Below are 23,458 nucleotides of genomic sequence, written 5' to 3' on the forward strand. Positions count from 1 at the left end.
TCCCCATCACATACGTATACACATATTTATTAAATATGGTCGAAATCACAATAATGTCGTTCGGTACACACTTCGTTATGAGAGGAGTGCCCGACAATAAATATTGAAAATCCAGATCGTAGAACACATAAATTATAACGAGAATTAGACACAGCCGAAGTGATGGGCAATCAACCGGACAAATATTAAAAACGACAGCGCGACATCAGTCGATAAATTTGGCTGGCCGACTGTGCAGTCTCAACCTTAGTGGCGTTTGATGCAAATCAGGGTTTATCTAAGCAAGATCATCACGAATCTTGAACAGTCATTTTTAATTTTTTTTAAGCATTTTAACATCTAGGAGAACTTGTATAACTGAGGAAAACCGAGAAAAGGTAGTCATTGTTATTAAGAATTCCCGAAGTTGCCGAAGTCTGATGATAACACAACATCAACATAAAATCCCCTTTCCCTCTTCGAATTCACGATAACATTTTCTTACTAATTCTTCAAAGCGCGTCACTGTTTAAAATTAAATCTTGAAAACTGCAAATTACTATTTTAAAATTCCCAACTGAGAATCTATTGAATTTAAATAATAATTTTAATTTTTTAGACATTTCACAATTTAAGGATTATAAAATATTGTTTTTTTTTTTAATATTTTTTTTCTGTTTGGAAAGAATTTGAAAGTGCTTGGGAGCCTCTATTGTCTGCTCTTATAATAATTTAATTCAATTTCGTATTTGCTAAAATCAGTCTTAGCAGGTACTAGTCCCACCCACCCTCTTATTTTCTTAGAGAATATCTCATTTGCCAAAATCAGTCCTAACAGGTACTAATCCCACCCACCCGCCCTCTTTTTTCTTAGAGGGTATGTCATTTGCCAAAATCGGTCTTATTTTAGCAGGAACTAGCACCGCCCACCCACCCTCTCTTTTCTTAGAGGGTATCTCATTTGCCAAAATCAGTCTTATCTTAGCCGGTGCTAGCCCCGCCCACACACTCTCTTTTCTTAGAGGGTATCTAAGTTGTCAAAATCAGTTTTATCTTACCAGGTACATGCTAGCAAATACTAAAGTAAGACTGCATAATAATAAGAGTAGTCACTAGAATGAAGAGGGGATCAGTGGGTGGGATACTGCTTGCTTCTAAGACTCTTAAAAAAAAGTTAAACTCAGCTCCGACCACCTTTTTTCTCTATTTCACTGACTTATTTTATTTTCTGTATAGTGGGAATTGAATTTTATTTTGACAAGCCCGTAGAAGCTAAGATTTAAAACAACGTGAGATGGACAAATTGTTAATTAAAGTTGTCGTGATCTTTTAATTACACATGGGGGTAACGATGGTGTCCTTTTAATTTACTACTCATTTACCCTTTGGTTAAATTTTACCAACAAAATGAAACTTACAAGTTTCAAACACATGTGATCTCTACACAAAGACTTACGTCCCTTCACTACCACTGACGGAATAAATCTGAATCTCGACTCGAATAGTGAACCAAAAGCCCCCTACTACTCATGAAAGCAGCAAACATTACTGAAATGTATATATTCATAAATATCACGAAGGCATAGATTTGTCAAATTTAGACATTTTCGAAAACCATTCCTCCAAATTTACATCAAAATGTCCCGTATTGCCACCTTAAGCAAAAAGACCGACAAAACCCAAAACGTTCAAGTCACTCGAAAATGTGGAGGACGTCCAGTGCCAGTTGGAGTCCCGGGAGGTGCAGCACCATGCCCCAATAAAGGCAAACCATGTCCGCCTTGCACCCGTGGAAAACCGCCGGTACCAACAACAAGCAGAACCCAGATTTCACGAAGAAATGTGTCGACAGGATTAGGGAAGTCTCTGGCACACGTGCGACCGAGCGATGAGGGCTTAGAAGTAAGTAGAAACAGTGAAGATTTAAAAATAACCAGACCGTACCCAAGGCCCCGTCGCTATTGCAAAAAAGGGTGTTTAAACAAGCTCTCGCTAAATCAGTGCGAAAACCAGGACAGAAAGTGCGCAGTGTAGGAGCCTCGCTAACCGATGTTAAGGATCCCATGATCAAGACGAACAGAGGGAAAGAGTGCGTGTTGCAACAAATGAAAATGGAGACGACGGTACAAAGAACTCCGAAGGCAGAGTACATAACGAAGAGCATGACAGGAATTGACGTGGGACCTTCAGGGGTGGGAAAGCAGCTGCAGATAACTACGCACCAAATGTAAATGACGAGATTTTTGTTTTCATATTTAAAAATTTACTGGTTATAGAGATCCTGCACATGGAACGGAATCGGTACTATCTATCACTCCGTAATTTTAGGGACTTTAACGTATTTTTAGGCGGGAGTCAATGAGACCATATCAGCCACTAGTTCTCTCTCTATTACGTCAGGGGGGAGGAAACTGCAAAAGGGATTCAAGAGAAAGACACTCATTGTAGCGTAACTTCTTGTGGATTTCTTAACCTGGATCACCTGTTTCAGTCCGAGAAACTTGCGTCGAAACCAAACATGAACCCTCACCACATCAACCGTTTAATCAAAGAAGAAACCGAAGATGTGGAGACTACTCTTAAGATGGTACCACCAGATTTAGCTACTACTTCTCTGGAGAAGTTCCCTTTGAAAAAGAAGCTTCAAAATTTGAGGCTCAACGCGGAGCCTGTGAGTATTTTGACAGAGTCGGTCATTCACCCAGCACCCACGGCTGACGAAGTGGATGCCGAAGCTCCTCCTGAAATCCTTGCTTCGGTGATGGATGCTGTTGAAAAGGGTGCAACCCCGGCCACCGCTCCTAACCAAATCTTCAATAGTTTATTTCCCGAGGTGGAAGAACCTCGAATCAATATTAGGTACTTTTATTTTGACGACTGGTACGCTTGCACCTTTCGATAGTTCCGTAGCACCTGGACCTTTAGAGGACATAGTCGTACCGACAGCTCAGCCTGTTAAACTCGTCGAAGAAGTACTTACTCAAGAAATGGAAGAGTTTCTAGTTTTGGAAATACAAAGTAAGAAGGAACTTCCAAGGGACGATATTTGTGCCGATAAGAATATAATTCCTGCGGCTTATTCTCCGGAAGGTACTAACACACCAGTGTTCTTTTATTGTGTTTTAACCTAGTTTGTAGAAATACCGCCAGTTCCTCTGGTCTTGGAAGGAGAACTGCCTCCATGGGAAGATGCCACGGTGGTAAAACTATCTTCTCTAGTGGGCGCGGATCCGATGGATATGTTGGAGGCGAGCGATATATCTATTTTGGAGTCACCGGAAGACTTAAATCAGGAGTTATCTAAAGGCATCGACTATTTTATTGATGCCGATGTGGCACCTTACGAAACCAAAATTCAAATTAGAGGGTCTAAACCACCCAAGTGGTTTCCGGGTATGTGTGTGTTATTTTGTGCGTTTATGTTCATGCGTTTTTCAGGATATATGTCGGCTTTTCCGCATTTACCTGAACTTGTAAAGATTTCAACTAAGCCTAGCGAGGTACTACATGCGGCATGGAAAGCCGTACAACCGAAAGTTTTCCCCGATGAATCTATCTTGATAGTGTAAAGACGGAGCGAAAAAAATAAAACAAAATTTTAGTGACTACTGCATTTTATTTTAATAAGACTAAGACTTATATGCCTCGATCGAAAAAGACATATTTTGGGGGGTGATCGTAGAATTTTTTACATATAAAATCCTATAAGCAAACACCGTACAAACGAACAGAGCACCTCTTTTACTCACCTTAGCCTCGGGTTCCAAATGCTTGAACGGTATTGAACCCCTTTGACTTACAAGAGCACACGTTAGAGGCGAGACGAATGTCAAACAAAGAAAAGCGATTCCCACGTGCCCTGCAAAATTTAACCAAGGATACCTACACAGGCTACCTCTTTGTTCCAACTGATGCATAATGATAGGCGTCAGCCCTAAAAACAGTTATTATTAATTGAAGTAACACCTACCATGACGCTAACCCATCGGAGGGAGAGCATTCAAAATCCTATGGGCAATTACACCGCTTGTTCCGGCTTGAGCTGCCATTTTTGAATAACCCAACTTGCTATCAGCATCGTTGTAAATAGGAGTTCCATTTTTAAGCACTCTGAAAAGTAGTTCTAACAAGGTTATTTTATGTGTGAAAATGCGTACTGTGCTCTCATCAGTGGGACGCTAATACAATGAGCCGCCGCAACAGCCGCCAATGGCACAAATCTGGCTAGGAGATAAGGCGAACATCTCATGAGACTGTTGAGTCCTAATGCTGTTCCAATGGCAGTACCAGTGGCCAGTCCACACGATGTCATCAGTTGCGCGTCGGTAATAGGACTTTCGTCGTCCTTATAGGCATAAGCCATCACTGCATTGTATGTCTGATTTAACCAGTGCCAGAGAACAACTCCAAGGGGGATCTGATAAGACGCCATCATCCCTCCTGCTAATAAAGAGTTCATAGGAACGTGAGCAGGAGGTCTGGCAATACCCGTAATTCTTTCACCGGTTTCTGGGTGGTAACCTGATTCGAACAGGTTTTTTGCTTTCCATAGTTCTTCGTGTTTTATTTCTCCAGGTAAATATTGTTCACACCTAAAAGTACTCATAAATATTTAGACAGCAGATGATATTACGTACCTGTAATTGATATACAAACATTTAGCGTCTTCTAGGGACTCCGACGAGACAAAAAGATTTAAAGGATTGTGATGAAGTAAGTTGTTTTTGACTCTACCCCAGTAAGAATCGGGGTCATATCGAGGCTGAGAAAAGTCAATGATTTCCTCTCTTGAGCACATTTTTGATTAACATAAAACTGTAATTTTAATCTGAAAAGGTTTCAAGTTTGCACATGAAACATTGTGAAGGAAATCGTATTGTTTGACATGACTTCTGACAATGACAGTGACAAACCTTGTTTTCTATAGAGGAATTACTTATATGGTTCTCCAAACTCCAAATGGAATTAGCAACATTTCCTGCCCTTGGAGTATTTATCTTTATTTTATAATCCAGATTTATCTATTATTCCTGTGTACGATTCTTCCGAACTCAAATTAACGACGAAAATATAAAGAGAAGCAGAACATTTTATTTTAGAAAAACAAGATGAAACGTCAATGAGTAATTAGGAACATGTTAGTTTCACTTTCAAGAATCATGTTTCAAAGAAAAATAATTGAGACATATCGTATGATTATGCTTTATTGTAGGCGTCACATCTGTCCTTATTTAAAGACCTTTATTGTAATACACATATTCTGGCGGATGATCCCCAAACTTTTTATCTAATTGCTCCTGCAACAATCCAAGGTTCCACCAAGTCACACAAAAATCTCTTTACCTTCAGCTCAGGTTCTAACTTCCTGTAAGCTATTTGCGCCTTCTGCTTAAAAAATGCACAGGCCAGTGGCGTCGTGAATATCAGCACCACACCGCAAAAAGCCGTCTGTACTGGCAAATTTATCCACGGGTACCTCTTCAAAACGCCCCTTTTCTCCAAATAGTCCATAAGCACCGGCGTCAGCGCTAAAACAGCCCAAATAAAACCCACTCAATCCTCGTCAACACTTACTCATTCCAGGCACTGCCATACTAATCCTACTGAAACAAACCTGTGCGATACCAGTTCGCGCCGCCCGTTTCGAATTCCCTAACCTATTTCTTTCAGCGTCAAAGACCGGTGTCCCATTGGTTAGTTCCTGCGCTCGCATTAACGGTATATTGACGCAATTGGCTGCCGCGCACGCTGCTAGCGGCGTCAGCCGGCCCACAAGAGGCGGAGCGTTCTGTAACGCCCAATCAAAACAAGCGCTTCAAACCCCCACCACTTACCCTACATAACCGGTTTAAACTGAGCGCTGTTGTGACCGCTGCGGTGGTGGCGAAAACGTACGAACTCGCGACTTGCTTGCCTGTGAAAGTGGCATCTCCGCTTCTGTTTGTGTAGTTAACCATGGCGTTGAAGGATTGGTTGAACCACTGCCAGAAGAGAACACCGCTGGTGGTGTTGTAGAAAGCGAGGAGGCCTCCAGTGATTAGCATGTTCATGGGTACTTGAGCTGACATGCGCCCTAGAAGGAACATTTTTTCGCCGGTGTCGGGGTGGAAAGCTGAGTCGTAGAGGATTTTGGCTCTCCATAAATCGTCTTCGGTGGTACCAGGAGGAAGAGGGTGTTTCAATCTGCGGAGGGTTAATGGAAAAGAGTTGGGTTGAGGTTTACCTATATTTGGTGACTAGGGACTTGGCGTCTTCGAGTTGTCGGCTGGTGGCGAAGATGTTTAAGGGGTTAGTTGTAAGGAAGAAGTGTTTGGCGCGACCGATGAAAGTGTTTTGGTCGTAGCGAGGCTTTTCGATGTCGATGTTTATGGCAGGCATTGTTTTTGATCATTTTGTGGTCATACAATGAGGGAAGAGATTGACATGGAGGTGACGGTTAGATGACATATTTTATAAAATGTAGGAACACTTCGCATTTCTAATCATAATTGCTCACTAAAATATAGCGATCCAGGTACTTTTTCATTTCAACAACACATTTTTATACCCAAAAAAACCTGCCGCATATTTACTCTTTACTCAGTCTTTCAAAATGGACTAACGTTTAGATCAGTTTAATGTCATAAATGAACTACTACCAATCTAGAGTGAGAAATTAAGAAATGTGCTATAACGTAACAATTAAAACACCCAGAAACCTTAGTTATAATAACTTGATAAACAAGAGATTGAAGCCTGAATAAGTAAATTTCTTAACAGTGGTTTATATGAACAATTTCATGACTGTTAAATTGTGTTAGAACCAAGAACAATTAAAAATCTTATTATGTGCTGTGAATTTATAAATAATAAACAAACATTAACACCATGCTTTAACATTGGCGAAACTTCACAACATTTCAGATAAAAAGACGCTTAATTAATTACAAGTGACGCATCAAAACCAAAACGAAGTCTTTCCCGTGCATTAATTACCATTAACAACCCCTCACCAACAACCAACTTAAAGATTGGCATTCACTAATTCCCCAGACCACTCTAATTGAAGTTGAATATAATAGCCTATAAGGAATTCACGTTCGGTAGATGTAACTAGATTTGGTAACTTTTTTTTTTAAGCTGTGTAACTGCGGGCATAATTGTTCTAGTGTATAATGTATAATTGGAATGTCAGAAAGTAGGTATCAAAAATGTGACATGTAAGTAAGTAAATATCAAATATCGAAAATGTGATGGTTTTGTGGTGATCTGCTGAATCTATTTTTGAATCCAGGAGAAAATTGTATCCCTCTAAAAGCCCAAAGAGCAACCCGCATGTAAAATTGTGAATCTTTTCCCTTCACTAGTTATTTTAGGAGGACAAGCTTCGATGTCATCATCATGGATCCACAATTTTACCATGGATTCGTTTTGGTATATCCATGTCTCATCCAAGAAAATGAAAAGTAAATCTTCACCACTATCACGCAATTAGAGATACCGCTTTAGAAATTTGATTCTGGTAGCTATTTAATGTGAAAAACTTCGCCTTCGGAAATCTAAATTTATACGTGTATTACGTACAATTATTCTCCAAGCCGAGTATTTTCGCGTTTACAAAACAATAACGATTATATAAAATTAAAAACCAATTGTAGGGCGGACCCAACAAAGCATGTAGGTATATAAATCTGGGCAGTCGTCTTTCTGATTCTGAGTATAATATTAATGGCACCGACGCCGTTGTATCGGTATTATTTTAAAATTCGAAAAACACTCGAGAACACCAGCGAACTTTACGGAAAATATTTCTGCCACCAGTTTAACTGTTTGCGTTTTACCCAAAGATTGTCTATTTTTCTCTGTAATTTTTTGAAAACCACGAAATATTTCTTGTTTCTTTTCCTTTAAAATGGGCTTTCTCGTGACCACTTTTGTGGAAATTGTTTCCACGCTGTATTTAAGGATTTTCTTCAAACGAAGCGTGTTGAAATTAGAAAAACTTCGTTTTTTTCCAGACAATTCAGATTTGACATTTGAATTACAAAATTAGACAGTTGATACCAATCTTTAATTTCTAGTGATCTTAAGATTGCAACTTAACCACAGAAAACTTTCTGTTAGCTACTTCTACCGAACGTGAATGCTTATTATGTTTAACGATTTTGTTAATTTAATTTGTAAATTCAAAATATTCAAGTGCGATTTCACAGCGTTGGTGTTTTTTCTCTCAGAGCGCAATTGAATTCAAACTGGGGCACCACAATATCGAGTGCAAATTGTTTAGCCTTCATTCTGGAGAGAGAAAATCTGTGAACACATTTCAGATTAAAAAATCGTTCATAAATTGATCTTAAACTAATTGCACTCGTTAAAGGTGGACTGTAACATTGAATGCGATTCATTTTGGTTCAACAATTGCCCTCTGGTGAAATTTACAAACAAAATTTCGTATCACTTTTTAACACGTGTTTCAGCTCGCAAAAAGCGGGTTAAAACACGCTCTCGGAACCGCCCATCCAACTGCAGAATTTTTTCCACCTCTTCCGCATTCCAAATCCGCTACCCCAAACCGAGGGTTTAAATTCCGCTACATATGTATGGTTGCCTACGTTATGGAATTTATTTTTCTGATTTTGATTTTTTTTCTCTGCCTTCAATTGAAATTTCAGTTACATGTCGACCACCGTACTTCTTGCAATCCAGTTTCAGTCGGCTGTGAATTTTATTTTGTGCTCACTACAACGCCACTGGTTGATTTTAAAAGGGTGGATATTAGTGACGTCATGGGCAGGCATTACGGCGCTCGGTCAATACAATTTAATTCAAAATGAGTGTTTCATGACCCCATCCGAAGATGCGCATATCCACACCTAGAGCACATGGCGCCCTCTGCGAACTTTTAATCTGTCGACATTAAACATCAATCACCTGAATTAGAAGTCCATAAATTCATCCAAAGAATTAAAAATATTGCAACCACTTTCTGTTATGTGTGACTAAAAAATGTCTTTTTATTTTTAGGATGTTAGGGGTATTCTCAGGAGTAAGATAACATTTGTTTCGTTTCATTCTCTTTTCAGCATACGCGTCTGTGAACACAGCCCATTTTTGTTTCACAACGTAATAAATTAATATATAACTATAGGGTGCAATAAATTATTTTGGATTGTTACAACATACAACCTTTCAAACAAAACTATACTTTATTGTACGACTTAGGTAACCAGTGTCAACATGTAGCTACAGTTTTGGAAAACAGCCTTCGGAATGATATATTATTGTCAACACTTTCACATATTGTGAAGCATAAAAACTAGAAGAATCTGGCAGTCAGTCATCGGATTGTCGTTTAGAGCCCTTTATTATAGAAGACGTACTCTGGAGGGGATGCACCATATAGCTTATCAGCTTCATCCTATAAAACAACCAAAGCACTAATTATCCATAGACAAAAATCACTTATTACCCTTATTTCCGGTTCTAGTTTCTTGTATGCAATTTGTGCTTTCTGTTTAAAGAAAGCACAGGCTAGAGGTGTCGCAAACGTCAGACACAACCCCACGAAGCCCACCTGCACGGGTAAATTAATCCAGGGGTATCTATGCAGCGTTCCCCTTTTCTCCAAATAATTCATAAGAATAGGAGTGAACACTAAAATAAAAAGTCACTGCAAATGTTCACTTTGTCACACTAACGAACTCACTCATCCCGGGTGTGGCCATACACACCCTACTAAAGACGACCTGAGTAATCCCCTCCTGTGCCGCTTTCTTCGAATACCCTAATTTATTATTATTAGCGTCATATACTGGTGTTCCTTCTTGTAATTCCCGCGATCTCATCAACGGGATGTTGATACAATTGGCAGCAGCGACCGCGACCAGTGGTACCAACCGGCCTAAAAGGGGCGGTGCATTCTACAACAACCAATCAGAACTTTCGTCCAAATGTACCGTTTTCTACTCACCTTACACAGTCGATTTAAACTAAGCGCTGTAGCCACAGCTCCTCCCGTCGCTAACACGTACGAAGTAGCGATTTGTTTTTCTGTAAAAGTGGCATCGCCGCTTCTGTTTGTATAATTGACTAGAGCATTAAAGGACTGATTGAACCACTGCCAGAAAATTACAGCTGGTGTTGACTTGTAGAATGTCATCATTCCTCCAGTTATCATCATATTCATGGGGACTTGGGCGGACATGCGGCCTATGATGTTCATTTTTTCGCCGGTGTCGGGGTGAAAAGCGGAATCGTAGAGAGTTTTCGCCCTCCATAACTCTTCTTCGGTAGTTCCAGCGGGAAGAGGTTGCCTGTTTCTATATTCACCCATAAATAAAAAAAGCGTAAACATCGAATAGATTGTTTACCTGTATTTGATTACCAAAGTTCGAGCGTTTTCCAGCTGGGCGTTGGTCACAAACACGTTCAGAGGATTAGTGGTCAAGAAGAAGTGTTTGGCTCTTCCTGTGTAAGTTTCTTGGTCGTATCGAGGTTGGTCAATATTCACGTTGATGTCCATTTCGGCGAGTTTGGATTTTGACTTACAACAAAGTTCTTACACATCCACGCATTATATGCTAATAACTGGAACTAGTTTGTTAAGCAAATTTTCGTTCACGGATGGCCTTGATTGGTTTTAACACTGTTGATAGGGACTATCTTATTGAACTTTGATATTGCTGTGTGAGGTTACACCGGCTAAACGAAAATGTTCACTCGTTTCACGAGATTACAGGCGCCGACGCCGAATTATCGATGGATTTTTGTAATTCTAATTTCCTAAATTTATTTTTGTCGACCGGAAATTGACCAAAAAGTGATTCGAGTCTGGAAAAAGAACTCACACTTATGCAACTACTGATAACGGGAATAATTGTTATCTACACATTTTTTCTACAACAACTTCTATCTGTGATGTAAGAGTGACCTTATTTTTGCGATAAGTGGAAGTATATACAGCGACTGATTAGCGCTAGTTTCTTGATAGAAAATATGTATTGCTTTAGATTTATAATAGAGAATACACATATGACGCCAACGAAAATAAATTGTGATGTTTAAGCAAGTTTGCTTACACTGAAATCAGATCAGGGATCCTGTTGATCGATAATCGACCCAATTATCGCAATCTATATCGTATTATCGAAAACTTCTTGTATTGTAGTAAGCCTTGACATAAGCCGGGTGGTTAGTATCACAACCGATTTGAGAAAACATTAAAAACCGCATTTCTAAACGTGTTTGTTGACACCTAGGTCACGCTGAGACGGACTGTTCGTTTGCAATACACTGGATTTATGTTTTGTTTATCAACTGACTGCACATGTTTATTCCAGCTCTACGATTAGTTGAACAGGCGTGGTAATTTTAATCTAAACTTTCACTTTGTAAATTTTATGCAACTATTAATACTGGAATTGTTGAAATGCAAAAGAAATTCGATAAAATTAAGTCTTTATACAATGAACGTGGCAATTATGGATTTAAAAATTGAAACATGATGTATGCTCCAAATTTGGTCAAAATGGTTTCTCTTTATTTGCAGTCTCGATGAAAAATTATCCTGAATGCTTTAACTCCGTACAGTCGTAAGTTGTCGTAACAGAAACCCATTTTTTACAATTCCTACACTGTTGTGGGGCAAGAAAAAAAATATATGACAGTGAAGCGGTAGTTGCTGACTACAAAATTTACAGACAACCCATTTTTGTTTACCTCTCTCCAAATTTTACTCACCACATAACTAACACTAGAAACTTCCGTATATTCTGTTGAAACACCAGCTCTTATCAAAATGCAAGTGGCCCATGACGTCATCGAAATGACGGACACTTAATTATTACATTACTTATGTCGTAAAATCGCGGAGAATATTCTCCACAAATGAAACCAAAAACATCCGAAAGCAAAACGGGGTCTAGTGACTCTATAAGTTTGTTGTTTTGTTTTCGTACCAGTTATATTAATAATATTATTTATTCATCTTATTAGTATGTTTTTAAAATTAAATCTAATTTTACAGTCGATGTTAATTTTTTAAAAGCACAATAATTATTGGTAGGGAATTGACGATATTCTGTGTCTTTCTACAGCGTACAGTTTTATATTTGTCATGTAGTTAAAATTTATACTCAAATAAAACGGATACTCAATCCAAAACGTACCTATATCAATTTCATTTTATTTAAAATCGATTGTTGTTTTAATTGCTTCATTATACAAAATCTGTTTGCTTCAATAAGATTTCAACAGTTCCGCTTGTGCATAAGCCTTATTTCTACAACTGACAATCGCATAAACTCACACAGTTTTTTAAGCTTTTCCGTCTATTGAACTTCTCATCGAGCCAAAAGATCCATGTATGACAACCAAAGCAAATCCTGTAATTTTGTCAACTGACAAGTTAAACTGTGACGCGTTTGAAATTGATGTCATTTTCTTCAGTGATACCAACCAAACGGCGTACATCACGGCCCACTGCAACTCCTCCAGTTGCCAGTGGATTTTAAGTTATTCTCCTGGTGGTTATTGGGGTGGGCCCCAACTTAAGGGCGTTTTTTATTAATTGCAGTTACGTAAGCTTAGTATTTATTTTTGACATCACTTCCAAACTAGAACACTGGAAAAATTTCCAAGTTACATAAAAACATTTCCAAGTTACATAAAAACCTGAACACTTGCAATTTTTAAAATTCATGATCAAAGAAAGTGTTCCGGTGAGTTCCGAAACTGTCCGAAACCGCACGACTGTTCAAAAACGCAAAACCTTATAAAAAAATATGACTATATTTTCGTAACGTTGTTTATGTACATTTTCAATCATCGAGAATATACAATACTGCACTGAGTACATAAATAAAATGTATACATAATAAATTATATGTACAGTTAATTAGGTACAATTGATTTAATTAGCTATATACATTTAATTAAATAACGCAATTGAAAAGATTCCTCAACTACAATAAATAATTTAAAAAAATATATCAAAGGAGCAACAATTTGCACTTTTCCTTATCATCCTAACGATTCTCGTGAATCTTTAAATTTACACCTGACAAGCGCGAATTAAATATTCACCATTTTATTTGAAATAAAAAAATGAGCAAACAAAATTATTTAAGCACTTTGTGACTAGCTCATCTCCATATAAATCGCACAGATCACTTTTAATACTTTACTTATGAATTTTAACGTCAGTATTGCTATCAGGATTTAATCCTATCATGAACAATAAGAAATACAGCTAAGCTTATTTCACACAAACAATAAATTACTACTGCTAGACTTAGAATTGTAGATAAACGAATTATTATTTGAGCCGTTCATGACAGTCCCGTTGGCTACAAAACCATTTGACGGTTTTTTAGCATCACCATTTTGGAGAATGGTGTACCCTGTCTGGTCCTGCCAACTATTTTGACTGAAAGGAAGCAAACCTTGCTTCTTTTCAACCTGTTTAGCGTCGTATTTCGCCTAAAATTGTTCCTTATAGTTTTTAAAAGTTTCAAGTTATTGAAACATACCTTATTGTAGAAAAGAACACCAAATATTGCTAACAGCATACCGAAAACGTTAGTACCAGTCACAGGATTGCCTAAAATAAATAATGAAACTGCGATAACGAAGATTCTTTTACTGGCATTGGCGACTGCATAGGTCAAAGGAGTTACTAGTGATAGGACACTAAAGGCAATAATATTTTGTAGCCAGTTCAAAATTCCATCCATTATGAGTAAACCAATGACGCGATAGTCGTGATATTTCTGGAATTTTATTTTTTAGATAGACATACCGTCAAACACGCAGTACTTACGACTGAATCATCCTTCAGTAGTCTAAACATATCTACAAGAACCCAAACTGGAAGGAACATAAGAAGGGCAAGTCTTCCTAAAATGTGTAACAACCTTAAGTGGTGTACATTCGTGTCATGTAACACTTTTTTCGAGAATATATTCATCAGAGAAAACCCCATTGTAGCCACTAAAGCGCTAACTAACCCAATACTATCGAAGCTGATTTCAGTGATTGTGGCTATAGCTACACCCGCAATTATAGGAATTAGGCTTATGTAAACTTTAAGCGTCTGCTTCTCCTTCATCAGGACTCTAGAGAGAACAACTGTAAAAAGCGGCATCGTTGCTTTCACTACAAAAAAAAATGTCAACATATGTTATCTTAAACCTAACCTCAAACCTGTGTGCGCGTAGGACACTGGGACTTTCCAAATACTGACATGTGAAAATACGGACGCTATGAATTTCCCAAACGCCAGAGGGACTATTATCGTAAAATAATATCTCCAAGAAATATCTACATACTTTCTGATCCCCCATAAGTTAAACAGGGGGCCACTAAAAAGGGTGATTGACAGCAGCTGGACCATTGTCATCGTCATGGGATACGGGAAATCGTTGAGTAAGGTTTTTCCGATGACATTGTTGCTGGAACTGACCACGTACCATAAAACACACAAAAATAATACGGTGAGAACTTCTTTCGTGTGTTTGCGGTCAGCCATGCTGGCACTCACGACTGTCAATGCGCTGTCACTTGCCAGATGGCATGTAACCAATCACAGTCGAGGACGGCGACAACGTAACGGTATGTAACGTAAAAGTCACTAGTTTTGAGTGAAAGTAAAAATTGTGGTCTATGACACGGAATGGGTTGGTTAATTGGGGCATGGGCGCTTTCGCTGATTTACATTCCAGTGGCGTACGCGTCCGTAATTCAGTGTTGAAAATGTCACATTACACTGACGTAATTGATAGTTGGGTGTTTCAGTCAGAAAAAAAACCGACAGATGGCGCTTCTTTTTTTATTTTTATGTTTACACAAGAGTACGTTACATGATAAAAAATAAATATATTTATTGACATTGTGGAATTATTGCTGTATAAATTATAAAGTCTTAGTTATTGTGTTTTGGTTGGTTGGGAAGGACTTCTTTGAAACGCTGTCCTGGTGATCCTGCAAACATTTCCAATGATTATAATATTTCTTTATGAAAAGTGGTAAAAGTTTACAGTGTTGCCAATCTATCTCAGACGTAAAAAATCAATATGCACTCACCCTTTCAGTGAAATTCAAATATGGATTCCTCGCGATAAGCAACTCTATTCTATCCCCCGCCGATGCAATCAAAGGCACTGTCAAACAACAATCAAAATCCTTCGTTTTAGTGTCATTTACTTGAATGATCCTATCATAAGGTTTCAAAAGTCCCACGATATCCGCCGGACCTCCCTTTCGTATCCTGTTAACATAAACACCCTTCTCGTACAGGCCATCACTCACACTGAACCCATAGTCATCGTAAATGGAGTCTTTGTACAAAGTCACGTGATAAATCTCATTGTCTTGTATGCTTTCGTTGCTGTAAGTCCCCTGTAGACGATTCACGAAGTTTGCCGAAGACTGTCCGTACGAATTCGTATTGGTGAAGCTGTAGTTAGGTAAAGGGAGAGGACTCGGACAGAACATGTCCTCGGCATCTGAATAAAACTGGAGTTGAGAATCGTGCTTCTTTTGTTTGTCGGGGTCTTGGTAGGAAAGGGGTTCACTGAGAACACTCTCTTCGTCTTTAATTACATCTAAAAAAAAACATCAAATTAGTCACGTGACGTTATTGGTGATTTGCGCATGCCTAGGTTGTCGTTTGCGTTGCTGTCCCAAGAATGGACGGCGCTGTCAACACTTAGCACCCCAGGACTGGAGTAGGTGCATCTGCCTTCTTCGATTGCAGACTCTGCAAAAAAAAATGGGTTTGTTGGTATTTTGGTGTGGATACATTGTACTACTGACCTGTATTTTTGATATGTCTGGCAATTTTCAACTGGACTCGATCCCCCGACGTCTGGAGTAAACGAATGGCGTCACTCAGAGGTCTGTTTTCTAAGCTTTCCCCATTAATAGCTAAAATCCTGTCCCCAACGTGCAACGCTCCCGTTTTCTCAGCCAAACCTCCTTCGGTCAATCGCGACAAAACTATAGGTTCCTGGCAATCCTCGCTTCCAGAAATCGTGATCCCTAAAGGCCCCCCGTACCGGTGCAGTTCCACGGTATACACCACACTATCAAGAAACAAATTCGCGTTTTCAGTTTCTGTTTTCTCAATTTTGAGCGTGACGATGTCGTTGGTGGACGTCTGGAGAATGTCGAAGGCACTTTCCAGACTCAAGTGATCCAGAGGACGGTTGTCTATAGCGAGAAGTCTGTCTCCTGCGTGGAGAGTACCAATCCTGTGGGCTATCGAACCCCGGCGGATCTCAGAAATAATGAAGGGCTCGTCTGGACGCGTTTTTGAAGCCGTTATTGTGATTCCTAGACCAGGACCTCTTTTAGGGAGCTTGACAGTGAAGATACCACTGGAGGGTACGATGGTGTCTGCTACGTCGAACTCGATTTCAAGGGTGAGCTTGGAGTTTGAGTCGTTCCCGAGGTCCAGGATTGAGTTGATTTCTTGAAGGGTGAGGTTGGGTTGGTGGTTGACGGAAATGATGCGGTCGCCCACTTGGAGGCACCCACACCTGAAAGACAAAATGACTTTATTAAGAATTGGCGCACATTAGTTAAAATTTGTTAATTTTCCAGCTTTCTAGGTCCAAGGGTTTGGGTTGATGAGTCAATCAGTAAGGGAGACAAGACTTTTCTTTTTATATATATTGATTATTGCTTTACCCAGACACGAACCGTTAAAAACCTACCTGTAAGCTGCCGAATCCTGCGCTATCCTAGAAATCAAGATATCCGCAGTTCTATTTTCGCTGTGTTCTCCTACGGAAACTGTCAGACCATACCCTCGGTCTGCACTTAGGGTGGTCGTGAGTGTTTCTGGATGACAGACTCCCATATTCCCCGTACATCCACAATAATTACTCCCGGAATCCCCATCCAACGACTTATGAAACACACTCTGACGCTTCCTATTCCTCGACCTTCGCGAATTCAAGGTACTAAAACTCGTCACGTAATTCCTGGTGGCTCTTTGTACCGTATGGTACGGCAAAATTTGTAATTTAGTCGCCCTTCGTAACAACCTCTCAGCATCATTAGTGCTCCCGTTCCAGTTCTCCAAAACCAAGTCATCAACGGCCAGGAGCTGATCACCAGGACTTAGTGCCCCACAACGGTCTGCAGTACTCGCTGGTACTACATGTTCTATAAAATATCCCGCTGCGAGTATTTCATCGGGTCCCAACTCGCAACAATTGGTCAAAACCAACCCAAAATCTTCCTCTGTTTGTCTGTCGATTTCCACAAGTAAAGGGCCTTGTGCATACTTCACCGATTCCATAATACTAACATCGTACTCGATGGTTAGCGTAGCCAGAGCGAAAGCCGCATTGTCTTTAAGCACCTGCTGCGCTTCTAAGAGTGTTTTGTTGATCAGCTGCTCGTGATCCACCTTTAATAGCCGATCCCCCACTCTAATTAAACCACTGCGGTGGGCGGGGCCGTTCTGACGCACATGCGTGATCACTAGCGGTCGGCTGAGATGGGGGTGGTCCGGCACAGCTCCACCTCTCAGCGTGATTCCCAAGGACCCGTCCACGCGCTCCAGGGTGACTTCCGCCAACTTAGACGTGACGCAGAGCGAGCTTTGGGACGCTAAAACAATCAACCAGTGAGAAAAGTAGTTTTCGTTACTGGAAAGCTTACCGTAATTGGGTAGCGAGTACTGGATTTCGAGCATGGCGTTGCCGTCGACGTTTTCCAGCAGCTTGGACACATCTTCAGGGCGCATCCGCGACGTGTTGATCCCGTTGACGCTGTAGATGCGGTCTCCGGGTACCAACTGTTCGCTGGTCAAGGCCACCGAGCCGGGGCGTAGTGACACGATGCTGGGGCATGCCTCCAATTCCGAGTTCCCTTCAAAGAGATCATTATTTACGGTTTGTTGGAGTTAATTGATGAGAATTGAGCGAAATCAGGTCGCGAGACTCGATGATGTTTTTCTAGGAAAAAATTATTTATGGGCGGGAGCAGATGGTTGTTGTGTGTGAATCAGCAGATGATAAATATCGCTGGCTTTAAAAAGTTTTATTATTTAATAAAAATATAGAAGTGCGAAATTATGCAGATGGTGACAAGATGTTTGCGGGGTTTTCCGCGACACGGATTTAGGAGAGGAACGTCACCTCGGAGGAAACGAGAAAAAGTGTGTAGTATATTATGCAATGTGACAAGTGGCGTTTTTTACATAAATTCTAATATTACCGAGACGTAGACGAGGTTTACAATAGACCGTGATACGATATATATTGCAATATAAATAATATCTATGCATTTTAAACAAAGGGTTTTCATAAATAACTCGTACATCCACGTGTGCACTCATTTATTCCGTCTCTTTCGAAGTCTGCAAGTATAATGGCAAGAAATAATTATTCTCCAAATGATATATTAATCACGCTAATTAAAACCTTAAAACTGTCTACCACTACTAAGAAGTGGGAAATCTGCAGCTTTAAAAATATTATAGGTCATTATGAAACATTTAATATGAAGACCCTATAAACACACATTAAAAACCATTTTTATTTAACAAACGTTCTGGAGCAAATATTAATTTATAAGTTACATTAGAATTATTTCTAATTTTTTTGTTTCTGAGTGTGACCAGTATACCGGGTGTCCCATGTAACACTTTCGGGCACAATAACTCAGGTACGAAACGTGCAGATTTTTGGAAAAAAAAAATTAAAGTTATAAAACAACATTTTGCAATTTAATTTTGAATCTGTAAAATCGAATGCTTTAAAAACTTGCAGATGTTTTAAGGTGATGATAGGCATGATAAATTTTTAATCAAAATTTATTTACTTATTCCCTCCAAAAAATTGATGACTTCAGCTCAAAATTTTGGTGAATTCAAAATATGCTGCCTCTATACTTGTAATTCTTATTTTTTAGATTTACTGATACAGGGTAGCTCAAAAAATTAATGAATGCGTAATCAGGAACTGCAAAACGGAATGGTTTGAAAGCTTGGAGATGTTTTAAAGTTATCATAAGCATGGTAAATTTTTGGTAAAATGTATTTGCCCATCCTCCCTAAAAAACTGATGACGTCACCTCAAAATATTGCTGAATAAATCCTATTTTAAATGTGCAAATTATGATGAGTCTATACTTGTGATTTATCACTGGATTCACATTTTTTAGGTTTACTTATACGGGGTGTCTTAAAAAAAATGTCTGAGTCAATTTATTTTATTGATTAAATCAAGAATTGCAAAATAGAATAATTTGAAATCTTATATACGTTTTAAAGTTATTGTAAGCATGATAAATGTTTGGTCAAAGTGTATCGATAAAATATAAAAAATGAGAGAACGGGTGGGTGGGCGGGGCTAACTGTAATTTTTTCCTACAGAATCTTTTATAAGCAAGCAATAGTAACGCCCACCCACCCCCTCTTCATTCCAATGATTACTCTTAACAATGTTCAGTTATTTACCAAAATCAATCTTATCTTAACAAGTACAAGCCCCTTTATTTTCTTAATAAAGGGTATGTCGTTTGCCACAATCAGTCTTAACTTAGCAAGTACTAGTCGCTCCCACCTACCCTGTATTTTCTTAGAGGATATGTCATTTACCAAAATCAATCTTATCTTAGCAGATACTAGCCCCGCCTCTCATTCTAACGATTTTATCTCTCTTCAATTAAGTTCCACCTTCTATTCGGTCTAGATAAAATGAATCACTGAAATGGAGGCCGGGTGGTTGGGCGGGTTGAATTATATGTTCCTTTGTAAAGTGAGAATGGGGACTAATAGAACGTAGGCTGTTAAAAAAATCTTTTAATCGTAATATTTTTTTATACTACTTATTTGTTATAACATTCATTTCTTATTTCTAAAGAAAAAAAAATGAGAGAACGGGGCTAAGTTTAACTTTTTCATTCATAATGTTTTATAAGGAAGCAATATTGTTCAGTCATTTACCAAAATCAATCTTATTTTAACAAATACTAGCTATGCTCACCCGCCCTCTATTTTCCTAGGGGGTATGTAATTTGCCACAATCAGTGTCCTTGCAAAAATGTTGATGAGGTCATCACAAAATTGTGTAAAGTAAAAACTCAACTCAAAATTGCTGGATATGTTTCATTGTATTTTCGGTGCGAGGGAAGTTCTGTCGAAACAACTTTCGACCAGTTTTGCATGTTATATGTATTTGGTTCTGTAAATTCTATTTTCGTTGTGAGAACTCCTACGGATTAAAGTAAAAAATTGGTCTCAGAGATCCGATGAGGATGGGATTCGAACCCACACAGAGCATGGAGCAGAGCACAAGTCCGAGCATGCATAAAAACCTGGACTTCAATGTCATTCTATTGCCATAGAGTGTAATAAAATACTTTTAAGTATTGTAACCTGACTTTTATCTCCCGAGCTAAGGAAGTATTGTAATCGAGTCCATCGGCGGATTCACTACTTTTATGTTTTCTCGACCTTTCATAACCCTTACGGTACCAAGAAATAGGTCTCCCGTTTTCGTCTGTCTGTCTGGCTGTCTTCCTGTCTATCTGTCTGTCTGTTTGTCTGCCGTCTGTCCGGATTTTTATTAGACAGATAATCTCCGAAACTACTGAATCGATTGTTGTGAAATTTTGTGTGTACATTAGGAATATCATGTAGAATGTAGATGGTAAAACGCTCACCAAATTTTGGCTAATCATCCCCACCACCAATAAAATCACGACGTCACCAAAATTTATAACAATACTAGCGGACCCGGCAAACGTTTTGCCATATAAATTATTTTTAGTGAATATTTTGGTAATTAAATGAAAAATTACATTAAAATAAATAAATTATAGACTATACATAAAAATTTAGCGTACCACAATGATTATATTCCACAGCCCTATTGCGCATCAGCCTATGCAAGTAAAGATACTAATATCGTTATTAAAAAATGGTAGTAGAAGGGTGAAAAATAAAAAATTTTGTCCAAAAAATAAGCAAAAAATTTTTTGGGTGGGCCACCCTTATCACTTAGGGGTATAAAAATTAGTTTACGACCTATTCTCAGACCTACCGAATATACATAAAAAATTTTATAAAAATCGGTCAAGCCGTTTAGGAGGCGTTCGGTTACAAACATTGTGACACAAGAATTTTTCATACATAATTTTTTTTATTTTAGAATATGTATAAGATATTCTTGCACTTGTGGTGTACGAATCTGTGTTGAGTTTTCACCCTAGATATCCAGATTTTTGGAAGAAAAAAAGAAATTAAAAGATATAACAACATTATGCAATTTAACTGTGAAACTACAACACCAAATGTTCTGAAATCTTACAAACGTGTTCAGGTTATTGTAATAATGGCAAATCATTAATCAAAATTTATTCGTTTATCCCCCAAAAAAATGGATGACTTCATCTCAAAATTTTGTCAAGTAAATCCTATTTAAAATATACAAAATATGATAGATGAGTCTATACTTGTGATGCATCATTCCATTAACAGTTTTTAGAATTGCTTGTACGGGTGATTGAAAAAAATTAAAGAATTAGTTAATTTATTTTATTGACTGCAAAGTCGAATGTTTTGAAAACTTGCACACGGTAAATTTGTCAAAATATATCTGTTTACCCCCTCCAAGAGACTGATGACGTCATCTCAAATTTACATAATAAATTCCATCGAAAATGTGCAAAATTTGATGAGCTTATACTTGTGATTTATTATTCCATTCATATTGTTTAGAATTTATACTGAAAAAATTACAGAATGAGTCAATTTATTTTACTGATTAAATTAGGTTTAGGTCATTCCATGTTCCCGAAAATTTAGGAATAGGTACAATACTGTTACTATTAGTATTAGACTGCATCTATCCAAATTGATATATGTGTCCTTGCAAAAATGTTAATGACGACATCACAAAATTCTATGAACGAAAAACTAATTTGAATATGCCTTCACAAAATCAATTTTTTTAATTTTTCGAAAAAGCTGAATATGTTTTATTGTACTACTTAATTTTTTTAGTCTTGTAATTTTTAACATTGCGGGTGTGCTGACACTGGATACAACGTGATACATCCTTGAAACTTCAAACGCCAAAATGACAATAAGGCATAGACTACATCAAAATTCTCAAAATGACGGAAACCCTGAAGTCCAAAATTTTCTATTCTAAACTGTATTTGATGCATAACCGAGATATTGCCTACATGAAACACTTGGAAACTATTGTACATAATTTTGTAAAGTACTTGTGAGAGAAATCAAGGATTCAGAAATCACCACTTTTACACGCAAAATGATGAGGAAACGTCATCAAATTGTTAATGGGGACAATTAGACAAATTTTGGGGTTTTACCATCTATACGATATTCCTAACAATCCTAACATACATATAAAGTTTGACAACAATCGGTCCGGTAGTTTCAGAAATTATCTGTTCAACAAAAATCGACACAGACGACACACAGACAAACCGACAGAAGGAAACGGACGACCTCTTTTCGTACTCTACGCGTCATGAAACATCGAAAAACATGAAAGTAGCCGTTCGTCCATTTGCAGTCGGAAAATAAGAAAGGGGTTGATTATCCAACTGTAAGTAAAGAAACACGTTATGAGTATGCTTCAAGTTAGATTTTATTAATAAAATCTATAGTTGATTTCAGATGAAACCGCATCGCATGTGCGTCCATACGTTAAAAGCCAACTTGATGTAGAGTTATCTGAAATGTACTATAGTAGTGACGTCATCCACTTTTTAGAAAAGACAATATACCATATGATTACAAAAATTTACAAGGCTAAGCTTACTTGATGTCAGTTCCCTTTCATCTAAAATTTTCTTATCAATACGATACAGACATTAGGTATATAATATCTAGTATATTATTTTTTTGAGAGATACTGTATAAAGAAGTCTAAAAAATGAGTGCATGAAAAATTTACGTAGGTAATCTCACGTTTCTTATTACATACCATTTAAAGTAAGGCTGATAAACCATTGAAGCATAGAATTTTTACATTTTAGGTAGGTTTGTCTTTGCAACATTCTGAAAATTATAATTATATAACAATAATAATATTAATAATACGCTTATAGGATAATATTAATAATAAGTAAAACGTAAAAATAAAGTTAGATAAACAGATACATTTAGACATTTACAGATAAATTTGAACTTAATGCATCTAAAATTTGACGACAATCTATCCAGTGATTTCAGAGATTATTTTTCTAATAAAATCTCCAATATACCTACAACAGACGACAGACAGATGGAGTGGGAAACTTGGTTTTTATATTTTTGAAATGTGACGCTTCGAGTGAATAGATGAAATTAGCCATTCACAAGTTTAAACTCAGGAAGTAGAATTATTAGTCTATATAGTTAATGTTTCAAGGTCAATTTGTTTCTTTTCTTTATTCTTTCAATCTGTGTCTTTCTTATTGCATAACAAAGTAAATATAATAGATTCCTGTAGGTTTGCTGCGTCTGGTT

At 38.0% G+C, this 23,458-nt stretch overlaps 6 protein-coding genes across 10 annotated transcripts in view; 1 reads left to right on the forward strand and 5 right to left on the reverse strand.

Moving 5' to 3' along the window:
• Window positions 1–946: 946 nt before the first annotated feature.
• LOC135143853 (uncharacterized) lies at window positions 947–3,585 on the forward strand. 2 transcript variants are annotated; one of them, XM_064075797.1, is made up of 8 exons: window positions 949–1,881; window positions 1,929–2,206; window positions 2,256–2,280; window positions 2,328–2,423; window positions 2,471–2,838; window positions 2,882–3,069; window positions 3,118–3,372; window positions 3,418–3,585. In XM_064075797.1, the coding sequence occupies exons 1-8, from the start codon at window positions 1,618–1,620 to the stop codon at window positions 3,546–3,548; spliced, it is 1,605 nt and encodes a 534-aa protein (XP_063931867.1). In that variant the 5' UTR covers window positions 949–1,617; the 3' UTR covers window positions 3,549–3,585. The 2 variants fall into 2 exon arrangements, with proteins under 2 accessions (XP_063931864.1, XP_063931867.1); XM_064075794.1 differs by having other exon boundaries at window positions 947–1,881; window positions 3,118–3,585.
• Window positions 3,576–4,875, reverse strand: LOC135143869 (sideroflexin-1-3-like). Its single transcript, XM_064075808.1, has 5 exons — window positions 4,617–4,875; window positions 4,137–4,571; window positions 3,962–4,089; window positions 3,729–3,913; window positions 3,576–3,681 (listed from the first exon to the last, which is right to left on the reverse strand). Exons 1-5 carry the CDS (start codon window positions 4,775–4,777, stop codon window positions 3,616–3,618), a joined length of 975 nt encoding a protein of 324 aa, XP_063931878.1. The 5' UTR covers window positions 4,778–4,875; the 3' UTR covers window positions 3,576–3,615.
• A 312-nt stretch (window positions 4,876–5,187) lies between these two features.
• LOC135135417 (sideroflexin-1-3-like) lies at window positions 5,188–6,592 on the reverse strand. 2 transcript variants are annotated; one of them, XM_064064464.1, is made up of 6 exons: window positions 6,527–6,592; window positions 6,203–6,474; window positions 5,814–6,162; window positions 5,554–5,767; window positions 5,323–5,507; window positions 5,188–5,276 (listed from the first exon to the last, which is right to left on the reverse strand). In XM_064064464.1, exons 2-6 carry the CDS (start codon window positions 6,355–6,357, stop codon window positions 5,211–5,213), a joined length of 969 nt encoding a protein of 322 aa, XP_063920534.1. In that variant the 5' UTR covers window positions 6,358–6,474; window positions 6,527–6,592; the 3' UTR covers window positions 5,188–5,210. The 2 variants fall into 2 exon arrangements, with proteins under 2 accessions (XP_063920534.1, XP_063920539.1); XM_064064469.1 differs by having other exon boundaries at window positions 5,554–5,579; window positions 5,637–5,767; window positions 6,203–6,592.
• Window positions 6,593–9,145: 2,553 nt separating this feature from the next.
• LOC135143880 (sideroflexin-1-3-like) lies at window positions 9,146–11,878 on the reverse strand. 2 transcript variants are annotated; one of them, XM_064075810.1, is made up of 7 exons: window positions 11,698–11,878; window positions 11,037–11,642; window positions 10,329–10,788; window positions 9,929–10,277; window positions 9,665–9,878; window positions 9,428–9,612; window positions 9,146–9,376 (listed from the first exon to the last, which is right to left on the reverse strand). In XM_064075810.1, the coding sequence occupies exons 3-7, from the start codon at window positions 10,478–10,480 to the stop codon at window positions 9,311–9,313; spliced, it is 966 nt and encodes a 321-aa protein (XP_063931880.1). In that variant the 5' UTR covers window positions 10,481–10,788; window positions 11,037–11,642; window positions 11,698–11,878; the 3' UTR covers window positions 9,146–9,310. The 2 variants fall into 2 exon arrangements, with proteins under 2 accessions (XP_063931880.1, XP_063931882.1); XM_064075812.1 differs by lacking the exon at window positions 11,037–11,642.
• An 850-nt stretch (window positions 11,879–12,728) lies between these two features.
• LOC135135431 (solute carrier family 35 member E1 homolog) lies at window positions 12,729–14,515 on the reverse strand. Its single transcript, XM_064064475.1, has 4 exons — window positions 14,161–14,515; window positions 13,778–14,112; window positions 13,488–13,727; window positions 12,729–13,437 (listed from the first exon to the last, which is right to left on the reverse strand). The coding sequence occupies exons 1-4, from the start codon at window positions 14,483–14,485 to the stop codon at window positions 13,219–13,221; spliced, it is 1,119 nt and encodes a 372-aa protein (XP_063920545.1). The 5' UTR covers window positions 14,486–14,515; the 3' UTR covers window positions 12,729–13,218.
• Window positions 14,516–14,777: 262 nt separating this feature from the next.
• The window catches only part of Grip (Glutamate receptor interacting protein), an 87,057-nt gene continuing 78,376 nt past the window's right edge, over window positions 14,778–23,458 (reverse strand). For both annotated transcript variants that reach the window (XM_064075898.1, XM_064075906.1), the window contains 6 exons: window positions 17,629–17,838; window positions 16,674–17,577; window positions 15,772–16,496; window positions 15,614–15,715; window positions 15,040–15,560; window positions 14,778–14,937 (listed from right to left, as the gene is read on the reverse strand). In XM_064075898.1, coding sequence (XP_063931968.1) covers window positions 14,869–14,937; window positions 15,040–15,560; window positions 15,614–15,715; window positions 15,772–16,496; window positions 16,674–17,577; window positions 17,629–17,838 — 2,531 coding nt within the window. In that variant the 3' untranslated portion in view covers window positions 14,778–14,868. The remainder of the gene's footprint in view (window positions 14,938–15,039; window positions 15,561–15,613; window positions 15,716–15,771; window positions 16,497–16,673; window positions 17,578–17,628; window positions 17,839–23,458) is intronic.

Source organism: Zophobas morio, unplaced genomic scaffold (assembly GCF_036711695.1).
Source record: "Zophobas morio isolate AGI-343-1 ecotype UQ-CSIRO unplaced genomic scaffold, CSIRO_AGI_Zmor_V1 ptg000004l, whole genome shotgun sequence".
NCBI lineage: Eukaryota > Metazoa > Arthropoda > Insecta > Coleoptera > Tenebrionidae > Zophobas > Zophobas morio.